This window comes from Alligator mississippiensis, chromosome 11, assembly GCF_030867095.1.
Source record: "Alligator mississippiensis isolate rAllMis1 chromosome 11, rAllMis1, whole genome shotgun sequence".
Taxonomy (NCBI): Eukaryota; Metazoa; Chordata; order Crocodylia; family Alligatoridae; genus Alligator; species Alligator mississippiensis.
Window position 1 is genome coordinate 6,892,564 of NC_081834.1, and position 15,897 is coordinate 6,908,460.

At 47.7% G+C, this 15,897-nt stretch overlaps 1 protein-coding gene across 1 annotated transcript in view; it reads left to right on the forward strand.

The window, feature by feature from the left end:
* CHSY1 (chondroitin sulfate synthase 1) overlaps window positions 1–15,897 on the forward strand; it is a 95,856-nt gene that overhangs the window by 11,456 nt on the left and 68,503 nt on the right. The window contains exon 2 of the mRNA XM_006269816.3: window positions 1,432–1,927. Coding sequence (XP_006269878.2) covers window positions 1,432–1,927 — 496 coding nt within the window. The remainder of the gene's footprint in view (window positions 1–1,431; window positions 1,928–15,897) is intronic.

The window sequence follows — 15,897 nt, forward strand, 5'->3', positions numbered from 1 at the left end:
CCTCAGAAGAGGGTTGTGAATCAGCTGCTGCTCTGGAGGTGACCTAGGCAAGCAAGCCCTCTGGAAAGCCAGCTTAAGTCCCCTTGAGGTTTCTAGAAATCCCAGCAAAAAGGTGCTTTAGCTCAAGCATTAGAATCCCATGGCTTCAGCTCTTTGCTTCCTGGGCTGACATCCTCTTTTAGCTCCAGTGGAGGCCATTAGGCTTTTCCTTGTCTTTCCCTTCTACATCTGGGATCCTTCACTGCATATTTCAGTTCTTCTGCTGTGTGTCTGAAGTCATCATAAGCTCCTGGAACCCTAAATCACTTGGGTGCTAGCCTGCAAAATAAAATGCTCGGAATAAAATGGAGTGGAGGCCGCTTGTGACATTTGGAGCCGTAACATGGTAGTGAGTGAGAAGAGCCCTGTAGTTGGGAGTCCTGGTAGCCCTTTGCCATACTCTGGGGTTGTTTTTCCTTGAAGCTGGCTGGGCAGGACAAGTAAGCTTGAAGCACCCTTGCCTGTGTCTCCCTCCTTTTGGTTCTCAGACTGTTGCAAGGGAAAAGGAAAGCTGCTTACCAGGAGTCTACTTCCTCAGCTCCTGGGCAGAGGATGCTACAGCCTGGCAGGGTAGTTGCAGGAGCTCTCCCATGGGGCACAGTTTTTTTCACAAGTTCATGTGAAATTTGTCATCTGTTCATTCTGCAGGAGTCGGCACTTCTGAACTTTCTGAGTTCCCACAGCCACTTTTGGGAGGGGCAGGGGGAGCATGGGCTGAAAAACTTGCGGCGAAGCTTTTGAGAACCTGAAGCCGGTTGTTCATGAACTCTCCTACAGTCACTAATTTTTAAAAAGTCTATTCTTCATTTCCTGCCCCATCACTCATTATGACTTGTGTGAGTCACCTTTCTGCGGACAAAAGGTAGAGGATTAAACACGCAGGCAGGATTCGGGCTGTCCCACATGGTGTTTTCTCATCTGCACTGACTGGTCTGTCCCCTTTATGTCCACATAGTTCTTTGTAAAAAAATATAAGTGGGATTTTTCAAGAATCATCAGCATTGACTTGTCAGTCTCCCAGTCAAGCCGAGTTAATTGATGTCAGTGGGGCAAGTATTGAGCACTTTAAAAATCCCCATCCCTCTTCTATTACCAAGTCAGGTAATAATATCAACCTACTTTAAAGGCCCAGACAAAGTCCTGTCGGGATACTTTCCATGTTCTCCATGGCGCTCTCACCTTCATGTAACACGTACGGTGATGCAATGACTCCTTTTGCTGGTATGGTGGAAGGATGTCACTAGGAGAGAACTGGAAAGAGAACTGCTAAAGCTAATGGGTCTCTTGCATTGCTTCTCTGCATGTTTCATTTGTACTGTGGTGTGTGCTGTCTAAGTCTGTATATTTAACTAGCACATCCGGTTTGCTTGTGGTTTGTCTTTTTAAATCCAGAACCTGGTCCAACACCATACCTGGCAAAGTTGAGTTCTTCTCCAGCGAGGGCTCTGACACCTCCATTCCAATCCCGATAGTGCCATTGCCGGGTGTGGATGACTCCTACCCTCCCCAGAAGAAATCCTTCATGATGCTGAAGTACATGCATGACCACTACTTGGACAAATACGAATGGTTTATGAGGGCGGATGATGACGTTTACATCAAAGGGGATAAACTGGAGAACTTCCTCCGGAGCCTGAACAGCAGCGAGCCCCTCTTCCTTGGACAGACTGGGCTTGGCACCACTGAAGAGATGGGGAAACTGGCTCTGGAGCCTGGTGAGAACTTCTGCATGGGGGGCCCAGGAGTGATCATGAGCCGGGAGGTGCTGCGCAGAATGGTGCCTCATATCGGAGAGTGCCTGCGAGAGATGTATACCACCCATGAAGATGTGGAAGTGGGGCGCTGTGTGCGGAGATTCGCGGGAGTGCAGTGCGTGTGGTCTTATGAGGTAAGAGCACAAAGAAAAGCAGGTGTGGGTGGCATAGGGGTGGGAAGCTAAGGGTGAGGTGTTGGGCATCTTGTCCTGGGGCTAGGATAATTGTATGTAATTAGCACAAATGAAGGGTGTGCATCCAACCTGAGGTCTGGTTGGTTTACGATCCATCTAAAATTAGTTCAGAGTTGCTGTGGGTGTTGCGCTTGCCCAGAGCTCCCTGCCTTTTTCTGCAGGTTTACACTCAAGTGGCTCTAGGTCTCCACTTTTTGCTCTCATTGTCCCATGAAAGACCCATACAGATAGAGAAATCTCTTATGTGATGGAAAACAGTGGCACATATCATAAAAATTAAGGAACTACAGGGTTGAGGGGAGGGGAAACCCTCTTTCACTTAGTCTTCTGGAGGTTGCAGGCGTAGATGAAGGAGTGGTGTAAGTCAAGTGTTCCCCTACCAGCAACACCCTTGTGCCACGAGGTATAAATTTTCATCTTCCCTACTTTGCAATAGGAAAATTGATGGGGAGAGCTAAATTAAAGTGGTTAATGGCCTGATTTTTTTTCAGAGGCACTTGGCACCCACGTGGTCATATGATGTTAAGGCCTTGACTCATGCTTGTTGTTGGAGCTAGGTCTGGAACATGGATGTGCCTGGCCTCCAGTCTGTACTGAGCTGTGCCTATCTTTGGAGTCGGTATTGAACACTAATCATAGCATCGTCACACTGCTTGCTACTGCTGTGGCATACCAACCCTACAGCCACCTTCTGTAGGGTAATGAGACGTCTGCCTCACTCCTCATCCTCCCCTCCTGCCCCCCATGTATTGCTGTTGCCAGACAGTAGTTTAATCTTGCAGTTGACATTGTTCACACTGCATACTAAGCCTGCAGGTAATTAAAGAGAATGGCCTGCACAGAGGTGCCTGCAAATGCAGCATGGCTGCCACTTGTGTGCACTGAGTCGCTGCATTTGGCCGGTCTGGATGGAGCCTTGCACCTGCATTGCAACACGGGTCTGTCCACGTGGATCTGACTGGGATTGTCGTAGCCCTGAAGAAACTGTGATTTCCTGTGCCGTCTACTGCTTGCACTCCTTCACCCTTTTGGACAGCAAGGCTGTAGTTTAAGGTGCCGGGTTTGGCTTTTTACTGCGGCAGGGAATCTTTCTGCTGAACTTATTGCCATGAGGGTCTAAAAGCTGTGATTCCACATCATGCCTGATCAGGCCGAGGTTCTGGAGAAGCCTCCTGAAAGATGGCCTGATCACTCGCTCACTTACTCAGGCTTAATCACTCACCTGCTGGTGTTGGGGTGAACACCAAAAATAAGAGTAAAGAAACCTTTTCCTCTTTGTTTTTTGCCTGTGTGTTTGCTCTTTGTGCATAGTGTGGTGCTGTCTTTGTGAGGGCTTCCACACCAAGCAGATTTTTTTTATGTGGAAGACTGTCGTAATACATTTCTAACTCATGAGAGCTATGCCCCTTTATATTTTTGGAAAAAATTCTTGACCTTTTTACCCCAAGATGTTGCCATTTACTTCTTGCTAAACCCAATCTGGAGCTTGTTGTATTAGGTCCCTTGAGACGGTAGAGACTGTTCCAACTCCTTTAATCTTGACATGCATAGACGTTTTTGTACATAAAAACCAGATCTGGAGACCAAGGAGCTCTCTAGAGTAGGTCTTTTCAAGTGGCAGCGGGACCCCTTGCTCTGTGCTTATAGACACACAATCACGGGCATGATGGAGTGTGCTGGGTGCTGTACAGGGAAGGATTGGATCCATTTTTTGTTTCTCTTGCTCAGAATAGCTGTAGAGCCCAAAGAGTGTTCTTCTACTACCTTGAAATAAGTCCCATGTCCATGTCTGCATCTCACAACATTTGGAAACTTTGTTAGAAGGCTCAAATCCTGGTAGGGAAAGACCCAGTGGTTTCTGGAAGACTGGGATTTGGCTTGAAATCTGGGACGAGAGATGCACTTCAATGTACTGTGTTGTGCCCTGTAGCAGAATTCGATGGCTAATGCCGAGGAAAAGTAATGGGGCTGAGCTCTTTGCATTACTGTGTCCACGACGTTATCTTCTCTCCAATGCAGCGGAGGTTTACAATTAGTGCACGTGTAAGGAGACTAAACAGCAAGAGCTTGAAATGTAATCCTGTGCGAGATGTGAAGGGTTTAGGAGACTGGGACAGTTGGGGTAGCTGCTTCAGTGATGAAAGTACGTTTACTTTTGTGTAAGGAGCTGTTGCACTTTCATTGCATTGGGGGCTGGTTTTGTTAATGAAAAACTCATAATTTGGGCTTTGATCTGGTTCCCTCATTGCCCAGACAACTGGATTAAATGCGTCTAGGGAGTTTTATTCAAGATAGAGTGCAGCTGTGTTAGGAAAGCATGGTGTAAAAGCAACATTTTCCATGTCTTGAGTGTATTTGTGGCTGTCAAGCGGGAGGCCGGGATGACTGAACTGCGGTGTGTTTGGTTGTGGGGAAAGGACCACTCGTCCACCCCTGTCTTGCTTGGGCAGGAGCACCCTGTTCTGTAGGATACCCCTGATTTTGTTCCCACCTTACTGTTCCTGCAGGGCTTGAATCCAGCTACCTCAACCCCTCCCCTATCAGGCACTCAAACTTTTCAATCCCGGAGGTTACAGCTCTGGGCCCAGATATTCAGGGCTTTCTTCGTGTGAGTATGTAAGGGCTTCTGTAGGAGCTGCTTGTAAGAGCAAGAGTTTACTAGGACTTTACCTCCCATCTCCTGGGGGAATCCCTGTGGGGTGTTCTCCAGCTTCACTCTCCATTGCTCTTACCCCTGGTGGGAGGTTGAGGGTCTTTTTTTTTTTCCTTTATTTCCATTCCTTTACACCACTGCCTTTCTCCTGTTGACTTTTGTTTGTGGTCCTCTTTTCTGGTCAAGTCACATCCTTCTGCTGGCTCTCCCTTGTACACCAAGGCTCACCTCAACCTGCCTCTGCAAGCATGACATCTCTGAAAATAGGTGTGGAAGGGACTTACTGGAAGTCATCCAGTCTGCCCCAGGACGGGATCAGCCACACCTACACGGTCCTGACAGACACCTACCTAACCTCTTCTTAGAAACCTCCAGGAATGGAGATTCTCCATCCTGCCTGGGTAATCTGTCCCAAGGGTTAACGGTCCTAATGTGTATCCTCAATCTCCTTTGCAATTTAAGCTCATTACTTGCCATATCACCAGTGTCCACCTTTTTATTCCTCCTGCCTTTGATTAACACTATCAGTCCTGAGACTTGCCTCGTCTCCTCTTCTCCCTGCTGTCCGAGGCACACAGCGTGCTCCCAGACTTGCTTCATTTAAGCCCTCCACAGCCTGGACTCATTCAAAGCTTCCTAAAGACTTGCTGCTGTAATATCTACAAGAAAAAAAGTTTTTTCATGGGGGGGGGGGGAAGGGCCCCTCTGCTCAGATAGTCTTTTCTGTAGGTTTTCTAGTGCACATGCTTTGTAGCATCTGCTTTAAGGTATGTCTGTGCTCCAGTCACTGCTGTGACTACAGGTTGCACAGATATACCTCAATTCCTGATAGCAGTATAACTGCAGTATCACAGAGCCCGGTGTGCCTTTATATGCAGGTAGTTTAAGAAAGGGGGTTGCAGCCTCTGCTGTGCTGTTAGCAGTACCTGAACCTCCTAGTTTAATGCTGGGTCAGATAAATCTTCGTGAGCTATAATCAAGTTAGCGACTGCTAGGTAGACATGCCCTTCAATTGTAAGACCCCTCCAACAGACATTCTCCTTATTTTTGGGCTGAGTATTTTGTGTGGTGCTGAGCCTACTGTTGGTATGCACTGTGCACTAACCAAGGCATAGTCAGCCCATAATGCATTGCACAAGAGCTGGAAGTCAGTGGGATTATGCCTAGAACAAACAGAATCGTGGAACATCTGATGTCCACAAAGAACAGATGGGATCTTGGATTTTTAAGGCCTTTTCCCCCTCACCCTCCTTCCTCCCAACAAGGAAACTTTGAAGCTTAACTTTTTTTTTTTTCCCTTTCTTGGGCAAGAAGAAGGGCTGAGTTGAACTTGTTGGGACTTGTTTATTCTGTCCTAGGAATATAAGTGTTTCAAGTGTAATGTGCTGCTGGGCTTGAACAGAAAGTATCTTGGTTAAAATATTTTTTCTTCCCCCCCCCCCACCCTCCGTCCTCCACTCTCTGTATTTCTTGGCTTGGAGAGCAAGACCTGCGGACTTTCATCCTGACGTGGTGTGCTGACCCAGTGCTGGACCACTGAGCCTGAAGGAAGTTGGCTCTGGTTCCAGTATAGAGTTCTTGGTGTCTTGCCCAACGTGACCTCTCTTTTGGTCGCTAGTCTCCTTTTTGAGCCTGGCATTTTCCTCGGGCATGTCTGCAACCTCCTTATTCAGTACTGTTGCGGTTAGTAGTTCTGTGGCTATACAGAGCAGTGCTTGTTCCTGGTTTTGGAGATCTTCACCATTTTTGTCCAAGCAATTAGCTTCCTTTCTGATGAAAACCAGCAGTGCTGTTTTTTGCTTCCAGCTGGTCATCAATCACTTCTGTTTCCTTCAGTACCATAGAAGTGGGGCAGTATAAGAATGGGAAGAGTGCTGCATCCTTGTGAAAGAGAAATTTAGCTCTGTATGACTTTTTAAATGTTAACTAAAGGGTGTTAAATACTTTATACTGGTTTGGAATGACACCTGTATGAGCTGTCATGATGCAGCTGTTCCATCTGCCTGGTCCTGTAGGATATAAGTGGTGTAACTGGTTTCATTCAGGGTTACAATGTATAGTGATTTAGCTCCTATATATCTCTATAAGCATAAAGAGGTAGTTGCTGCGTTAGTCTGAGGTCGAGCAGAAGGAGGGCCGTGGTGGTACCTTAGGTGGATGCTTTAATTAGAGAAACTCTGGGAGCCACTCTAATTAAAGTGCCTGGAGCCTCGTGTATCGGTGTCCTTGCGCTGAAAAATGGCGGCAGGGGTGCTTTAACTAAAGCTCATTCAATGAGCTTTAGCCAAAACACCCCCACCACCATTTTTCAGCACGGGGATGCTCTTACATATGATGCTGGAGTTTGCTGGAGCATGGTAATTACCCAATTAATTCCCACACTCCAGCAGGCTCAGTTAATCCAGTGTGCTCCAAGGTGCTGTAATTACAGCTCATTGGAGCAGCCTCAACAAACGTGTATATAGGCGCCCTTAGAGACTAACTTATTTAAAGAAGCGTATAGGAGCAAGCTGAGATAACCGGTTCATTGTAGCAACTGAAGTACCTGCTTTCCTCCCTTTTTAAGGGGATGCTGGCTAGGGAAACCGCAGGACAACTTTGAATACTTGATTAAAGAAAGTGTTTTTGGGAAGAGGTGGAGATTTGATGTAGCCTGTGGGGAAGAGGATGGGGGGTGGGTTGTGAGAGGTTCTGCACTCCTAAATTGACATAGTTTGGCAGAAGATGTGTTGTTTTTTTTCTTTTTGTTTGCAAAATGCCTTTGATTTTTCTAAGGAGGTTGGAGACCAGTGCTGCTTTTGTTACGGGAGCTCGGTCAGGTTTAGCAGCATTACTTTTATTTTTGAATCCTGGCCTCCTAGTCACACTCCCCTTCCCTGTAGGAGCAGGGAGAGTACATGATGTACACTTGCATTTGAGTTGCGTGTTGCGTAGATGTTGTTAGAGATTGACCCAGTTTTCGTGAAGCGATAGATACCTAATCTGCTTCTGGTTAAGTAAATGTCTAAGCTGCAAGTTGTTGAAACGGAGAGCTTGGAAGATTCTGCATTGCACTGCTTGAAGTCCTGGTGAAGCTACCTTGCTGTCAAGTAAAAGTACATCCGATCTTCCCTATGCACGCTCTGAAATTCAGCGCGTCTGTTAGGAATTGGGATCCCCGGCGCTGGTTGAATGGAGGGAGCTACCAGGATTAGTCATTACCCCGAGTGCAAGTCAGCAAAGGCTAATCCTTCATGGCATGGCCGGATAAAGAACTCTAATAACATACCCACTCATCCCAGATTCTTAATTAAGATCTGCACTTGGAGGGAGAGAAAGGTCTGAAGGTTTGAGTTTATTCCTTGAGAAACCATCTGGAGGGAGAAATTATTCGGAGATCTGACGTGCTCTGTTTAGCTCCTCTTTCCTGGAGCTTGTGAAAAGGCCGTTCTGTCTCTACCAGGCTGGAGCCCTACAGCACCGCTTGTTATGACTGTGTATGAAAAGCGGGGTGTGAAAACAAACTTTCTGCAAATGCTTTCAGTTAACATTATACGGAGCTTATACAGTGCCTGGCCTCTGGATGCCACATGGCAAGAGGCTGGAAGGGCCATAGCCTATTTAAAATCGCCTGCGCCTGCTTCATGCATCCCCCCTCTTTGAGTTTGCAGCAACCTTTATTAAAGATTTGTCTCAATGTATGAAGGGCTTGCAGGGAAACAAAGTAGGGAAAAAGCCAGAGTCTATTCGCTGCTTCCAAATATAGACCAAGTGCACAAAGCCACTCATCTGTTAAGAGCTGCTGGTCTTTTCATATAGCAAGCTTAAAAATGCCTTTAGCAGTAGTAGGCACAGCACTTTCCAAGCAGGTATTTGGCAAGTTGTGAAGCTGTGGCACAATTTGCAAAGCAAATTGCAGTCTGTTTTAAAAACGCAGATCTGTTGGAGAAGGGATCTGATCTCCTCCACTCTAGCGATAAAGCTGTCTTTAACTTCCAGTGCAGCAGCATTAGGCTGGGGGTGTGAGACCTGCCTCCAGGTTGGATATAGATATAGGATGCTGGTGGGGAGAAGAGGGATGCTTAAAACAAACAGGGCTGAAGTGTCTGCAGGTGGCCCAGCGTCTTGCTGTGGGGTTGCTTCCAGGTCTCGGTATGTTGTGCTGGGTGCATGCGAAGGGATCACGTCTGTCCTTGTGTGTAAAGAGCCAATGGAAGTTCTGTACAGAGGAGCAGAAAAGATGGTTCTTTAAAATCCCGCGTGGTCGACATAGTAGAGCCTTGATTGTATGTGACCCATTTTACGTAAAACGTTGCTTTCTTTACAGAACTTGCCTGGAGTTAAAATCCCGAGATAATTACCAAGAATGACTGTAGACTTTGGTCTGGTTTGGTCGACACGTAGTCCTGAGTATGCCAAAGCAGCCGACCGCATAAAAGCCAGTAGCATTAATCTGATTCCAGGGCTTTTATGAATGCTCTTGGGAAGCTGGCATGGGAACGCTGCACACAATGGCCATCTCTCTGCCTTGACATAGCACGAATGCAACTGCTTTCTAAGCCGCTCTCCTTGGACTCTCTGCTGGGCATCTTGCATGGCAATCGTACAGAGCCTTCGGTGAGCTGTCAGCTATGTTTTGCTGATGCAGCACGCTCATAGTCCTTGGCATGCTGTTAGCACCTTCCCAATTAATATTCCTGACTTGCTTGAATCCTCACTCAGGCAGCCTGCCTCACACATGGCAAAGGAAAGGGCTCGAAGCCACTTCCCAGTCATTGTACTTGCTCGCTGTCTTTTTCTCAGGTCACACCCCTGGATGGATGCTGTGCCGTCTCCTTTTTGCTGACTAGGCTGGGATGAAGCTAGCTTTTGAGCTGCACAGCTGCAATTAATAATAGCGTTTGAACGTCTGGGCCCTCCCAGACGCTGCACTAAAATGTGCTTCTATAGGTTAACATGGAGCTCAGTTTTGGACTGCAGTCAAGCAGACATTTGATAGAAGGGTGGTGCTGATAAATACGGGCTGCAAACCAGCTCCCTTGTCACAAAAACGATCCTTCTAAAATGCCACGTTCTGTAATGCGCTTTCCAACCTTTTTTTACCTGGACTCTGGTATAGAGCGTAAGTTGCAAGGAAGGCTGGTTGTTCAGAGCAAATCCAGCCACATCTGTTTTAGAAACTTTCCTGCTCGAGAGCCATGTGCTCTACAGAGCTCTAATTTGGAGAGTGCAGCTTGGTTTTGTACTGTCAGGTCATTCCTAATTGGTCCTTGACATGCTTGAAAATTTTAGCACCAATTTCCTGTGTAAAAAAGCTTATCTGGACCCCTGATGGTGTGGACTTCCATGGTTATCAGCTGGAGTCCTCTTTATATCTTGCCAGAAGTCCTGATTATTTAAAAGGTGAGGATTATTGTCTTACGATCCTGGAACAAAATGACCTTCAAGTGTTCACAGACAAGTTAGGGACACAGCTGGAAACTTTGAGGGAGCATTGCTTTAAAATTAAATTTCATTTGGAGGAAGATTCGGTGCTCTTGTGGCCCCTGGATTTTCTGGGTTTTTTTTTTATTTAACAGTGGTTATACTTGGCCACTTAACTCCTAATGAACACAAAACAAAAGATAAACTCCCTTACACGTTTTTCAGCGGTATAATTCTTGAGATGGTATAGTGCTTAATTTACTTAATCACTGTAAAGGTGCAGAGGAAGACGAGGTGCTGTGTTCAGTAAAAACAGAATTGATTTTTGAAAGAGCCACCATGCTTTAATTAATTTGAATGGGAATATTGGTGGCCCAATTTAAGGTGGTTTCTGAATGACTTTGGAAATAGGTCCGAGGAGCTGTACTGTGCCCGCAGTGGCAACTCTACTGTGCCTGCCGTAGTGCATACTCTGTGCCGTTGACTGCAGGATCAGGACCCTAAGGGCCTTTAATTGGTCAGTGGCAGATCTTTAGTTTGAAAGGGATGAGGCTTGACTGCCATCTTTGTGTAGTCTGTTGTGTGTCCTAGTAGGACATTTTCTCAAGTTTAAATGGGAGTTTCTCCTTTACCCTCCTTGTGCTGTGGTAGGAACAGTGGATGTATAGTCCTGCTTTTCCCTAGTCCTGAAAATGGATGTACTCCAGGCCGGCGTCCTTGCAAATGCACTAAAAGCTTGTCTTGATGTGTCCCCTTAAAGCAGACTAAGTTTCTTTGTGGACAGCTTGTTTTTCCCCCCCCCATACCGGTGTAGGCAACTAAACCAAATGCAACTAGTTCAGGTACTGCTTCAAGAACAGCAGTTCAGTGCTAATGAAGGCACTGGCCCCCAAAAGCCTGCAGTGGATTTAATTCCTTAGCAGTGGCTCCCTTAACTCTCAACTTGAATGAAAGCTAAGTTTTTTTTTGTTTAATTGCATGACTGCTGCATGAGCGTGGACTGCAGAAGAGCATGAGTTTGCCTTCCAGCCCCCTCCAGGTACAGTGCTTTGCACTATTGCGGCGGCGGTACTGATGCACACATTTTGTGCTATTGCTTAGTTTACTTAGTCACTGTAAGGATGCACAGGAAGATGAGAGGTTGCATCCCAGGGTCTTGGTCCTGTTCTTGATCCCGAAACTCTGGAGCCCCCCACTTCGCCTTTTTAACATGCAATTATAGCCATTCTGATTTTTTTAAATTACTTCCTTTCCTGTTTGTACATATCTTAAGCAGATGGTTTTTATCTGATATTGGCTGGAACTGTGCTGACACCCATTTGTTCTCTGAAGGAATAAATGGTTATTGTCTCCATTTGGGGTCTTTAAATATTTAACAGGCTTTTTTTGTCAAATCTGTTTGAACGTATGTGGTTGGCAACACTGAGCAACAGAGCCAGCCCTGCTGAGAAGTAAAGCTTTTCTAACCATTGTATGCTAACTTGAAATGAATGATTAACTGAGGACAGTCTTGTCTAACCTAAATGACTCCAGCGAGACTTCGGATCCAATGGTTCATTGTCCACTTGAGCCAAGATATCTTTCATCCTATTATGCAGAAGAATTCTAGAAAATGAGGGTTGGAAGCGACCTCAGGAGGTCATCTAGTCCAGCGTTTCTCAACCCATGGGTCACGACCCACAAGTGGGTTGCAAGAATTTATGATGGGGTCGCAAACAAACTTTAAAAGTGGATCAACAAACTTAAAAAATGCAGAAAAACTGGGGAAAACCTTGGCTTTTTCTCTTGCTGGCTGGCAGAGTTCCACCCTGCAAGGGGCTGCTTGGGCCCCTCTCCCCTGCCCTGCAGGCAGCAGTGGGGTGGGAGTGGAGGGGCACTGGGTCAGGACTGGCCATTGATTTTTACAGAGTGGGTCCTGGTACAAAAAATGTTGAGAACCACTGATCTAGTCCAACCCCCTGCTCAAATCAGGACCACCCCCAACTATCTTATCCCAGCCAAGGCTTTGTCTACCTGGGTCTTGGAAACCTGCAAGGATGGAGAGTCCACCACCTCCCTTGCTGCACCTTGAGCCCATTGCTCCTTGTCCTGTCATCTGCCCCCACTGAGAACAGCCCAGCTCCATCCGCTTTGCAGCCCCCCTGCAGGGAGCTGAAGACTGCTCTTAAGCCCTTTCTCGGTCTTCTCTTTTCCAGACTTTATAAGCCCAGTTCCCTCCGCCTCTCCTCAGAAGCCATGTGCCCCAGCCCCTGAACCATTTTTGTTGCTGTCCTCTGGACTCTCTCCAATTTATCCACATCTTTACTGTAGTGGGTAGCCCAAAACTGGGCACAGAGATTTCTTCTGATCCAATCCTCCAATTTGATGAGGTCACTCTGAATCCTAGCCCTACCCTCCAGTATATCTAGTACTCCCCCTGCCCCCCCCCAGCTTGGTGTCCTCAGCAGACTTGGTGAGGGTGTATTCTCCAAATGCTTGGAAATAGATTCCTTGAGGATCTGCTCTGTGATTTTTTTTTTTTTATTTTTTTTTATTTTTTTTTTTCCAGGGACTGATGTGAGGCCGACTGGTCTGTAGTTCCCTGGATCCTCCTTCCCTTTCTTAAAGATGGGCCTTATTTGCCCTGTTCCAACCATCAGGCACCTCCCTTGATCATCATGAGTTTTCAAAGATAATGGTTAGTGGCTCTGCAGTCAATCCAGCCAAGTCCCTTGGCACCCTCGGGTGCGTCACATCTGGTCCCGTGGATTGTACACATCCAGCTCTTCTAACTAGTCCCTGACCCATTCTTTTGCTACTGGCTGCTCCCCTCCTCCCCAAACTGTGCTGCCCAGTGCAGTGGTCTGGGAGCTGCCCTTGCCCATGAAGGCTGAGGTGAAAAAGGCATTGAGCACTTTAGCCTTTTCTGCATCCTCTGTCTGTAATAACTGCAGCTGATCTCAGCCCCAGCTCCAAAGGTACATTCAGCGGCATGTCATTCCACTTCTGTGGATGCCTTCAGCGACCCTAGGAGGAACTGTTAAGAATGCGAACGCGATTGACAGGCTTAGACACCCAGGAGGCATGCAGCTCTTTCATATATTGCTATAAATGGAGAAAATTGTTGATGCCAGGAGAGAGTGCCTGCAGGCAGTGGCTTTGCTGGCTGTTGGACCCCTGGGTTTCCCTCTGGCTAATGTTTCCTTACAGCTGAGCACACCCAGTAGTAAAAAACATGAAAATTATTCCCTAAAAGCGTCTCCTTGTGCAATAGGACTTTATTCTGCATTGCTCTTGGGCCACGGGGCCCAGCCAGCGTCCAGTCCTTTTGTGGAAAAGCATGGTAAGAAGGATCACAAAGTGCCCTGACAGTATAATTGGGTGTTCTCATTCTGGGGAGAAAGTGTCCACATGGCACCTCCTCTATTTTAGACCAAAAATTATACCAGAGCTCCTGTGACCCTAAAGGACTAGCTTGGCTTTGGAATCGAAACAGGATGGAAATGACAAAGACGTTTCGGAGCATAAAGGAAGGGCTGAGGTCTCCGGTGTTAGGATGGAAGTCCTCTGTCCTTGAAGATCTGTCGTATGAATAAGAGATTCCAGGCCCATTTCTTTACAGGATACTCTGCAAAGTACATTGCTGTACCATTTAGCAGCTGCTCAGTTGTCAGGACCTTGCTACTTTTATGCATCTGCCATGGCACCATGGCACTCCTTACATTTGAGGTGTGCAATGCCATTTGCAAACAAGGGATCTGCATTGATCCCACCTGGACCAAGCTGTGGAGATTTCCATTAAAGCCGCACTGGAATCCCTCATCTGTGCTTTAGCAGCTGAACCTAATGGCTCTTTGTTGGACAGCAGAGCTTTTACTTTTAATTCTTTTAGGCAAAATGTGCTCTTCCTTCTCCTCCCCAGCTCTCGGCCTTCTTGCTAAATCCAGCTTTAAAAGCTGGTATTCGCCTTCAGAGACACCCACAAAGGAAATGTCTGTTTTTAAAAGCTGAGTGCAGTAAGGTGGGTAACGTGGTAGGCATCAGGGTTATAGACAGCCAGCTGTGGGGCAGGGATGTGGAAGAGCCCTGGGGGGGCAATCCAGTTTGGGAGATAATGGGGCAGTACAAAAGAACATAGAAAGCAGATATGGGGGTGGAGACAACCAAAATTTCTCAGGAACCTGGCTGGTCCCGTCTTTGTGCAAGTGGCAAAAACTGCTGGCTGACGCAAGTCATCCCCAGGGGTCTGGACTGGTCGGTCCCTCCCGGACTCTGCACCTGGTGAGCGGGATACCTGAGGCTTAGGTTTCCTTCTTACTTTGAATGCTTATCTTGCTGGGATCTTATGACCTCAGCTGACTTCCTGCCCTTCGGGTTGGGGGCTGGACTCGATGATCTTCCGAGGTCCCTTCCAACCAGGGAGGAATAGGACCCCTGCTAAATGGGCAGAAGCAATTGGTGATGGACAGGGGGGACAAGGCTGAACTCCTCAACGAGTTCTTTGCCTCAGTGTTCCTAAGTGAGGGGCACGACAAGTCTCTCGCTGGGGTTGTAGAGAGGCAGCAGCAAGGCGCCAGACTGCCATGCGTAGACCCTGAGGTGGTGCAGAGTCACTTGGAAGAACTGGATGTGTTTAAGTCGGCAGGCCCGGATGAGCTCCATCCGAGGGTGCTGAAGGCACTGGCCGACATCATTGCACAGCCACTGGCGGGAATATTCGAACGCTCGAGGCGCACGGGCCAAGTCCTGGAGGACTGGAAAAGGGCCAGTGTGGTCCCCATTTTCAAGAAGGGGAGGAAGGAGGACCTGGGCAACTATAGGCCAGTCAGTCTCACCTCCATCCTTGGCAAAGTCTTTGAAAAAATTATCAAGGCTCACATATGCGAGAGCCCGGCAGGACAAATTATGCTGAGGGGAAACCAGCACGGATTCGTGGCAGGCAGATCGTGCCTGACCAATCTAGTCTCTTTTTATGACCAGGTTATGAAACGCCTGGACACAGGAGGAGGGGTGGATGTCGTATACCTGGACTTCAGGAAGGCCTTTGATACGGTATCCCACCCCATACTGGTGAACAAGTTAAGAGGCTGTGACATGGATGACTACACAGTCCGGTGGGTGGCGAATTGGCTGGAGGGTCGCACCCAGAGAGTCGTGGTGGATGGGTCGGCTTCGACCTGGAAGGGTGTGGGCAGTGGGGTCCCGCAGGGCTTGGTCCTTGGACCGATACTCTTTAATGTCTTCAGCAGCGACTTGGACAAGGGAGTGAAATGTACTCTGTCCAAGTTTGCAGATGACACAAAGCTATGGGGAGAAGTGGACACGCCGGAGGGCAGGGAACAGCTACAAGCAGACCTGGACAGGTTGGACAAATGGGCAGAAAACAGCAGAATGCAGTTCAACAAGGAGAAATGCAAAGTGCTGCACCTAGGGAGGAAAAATGTCCAGCACACCTACAGCCTAGGGAATGACCTGCTGGGTGGAACGGAAGCAGAAAGGGATCTTGGAGTCCTAGTGGACTCTAAGATGAACATCAGTTGGCAGTGTGACGAAGCCATCAGAAAAGCCAATGGCACTTTATCGTGCATCAGCAGATGCATGACGAATAGGTCCAGGGAGGTGATACTTCCCCTCTATCGGGCGCTGGTCAGACCGCAGTTGGAGTACTGCGTGCAATTCTGGGCGCCACACTTCAAGAGGGATGCGGATAACCTGGAGAGGGTCCAGAGAAGGGCCACTCGTATGGTCAAGGGCCTGCAGACCAAGCCCTACGAGGAGAGACTAGAGAACCTGGACCTTTTCAGCCTCCGCAAGAGAAGGTTGAGAGGCGACCTTGTGGCTGCCTATAAGTTCATCACGGGGGCACAGAAGGGAA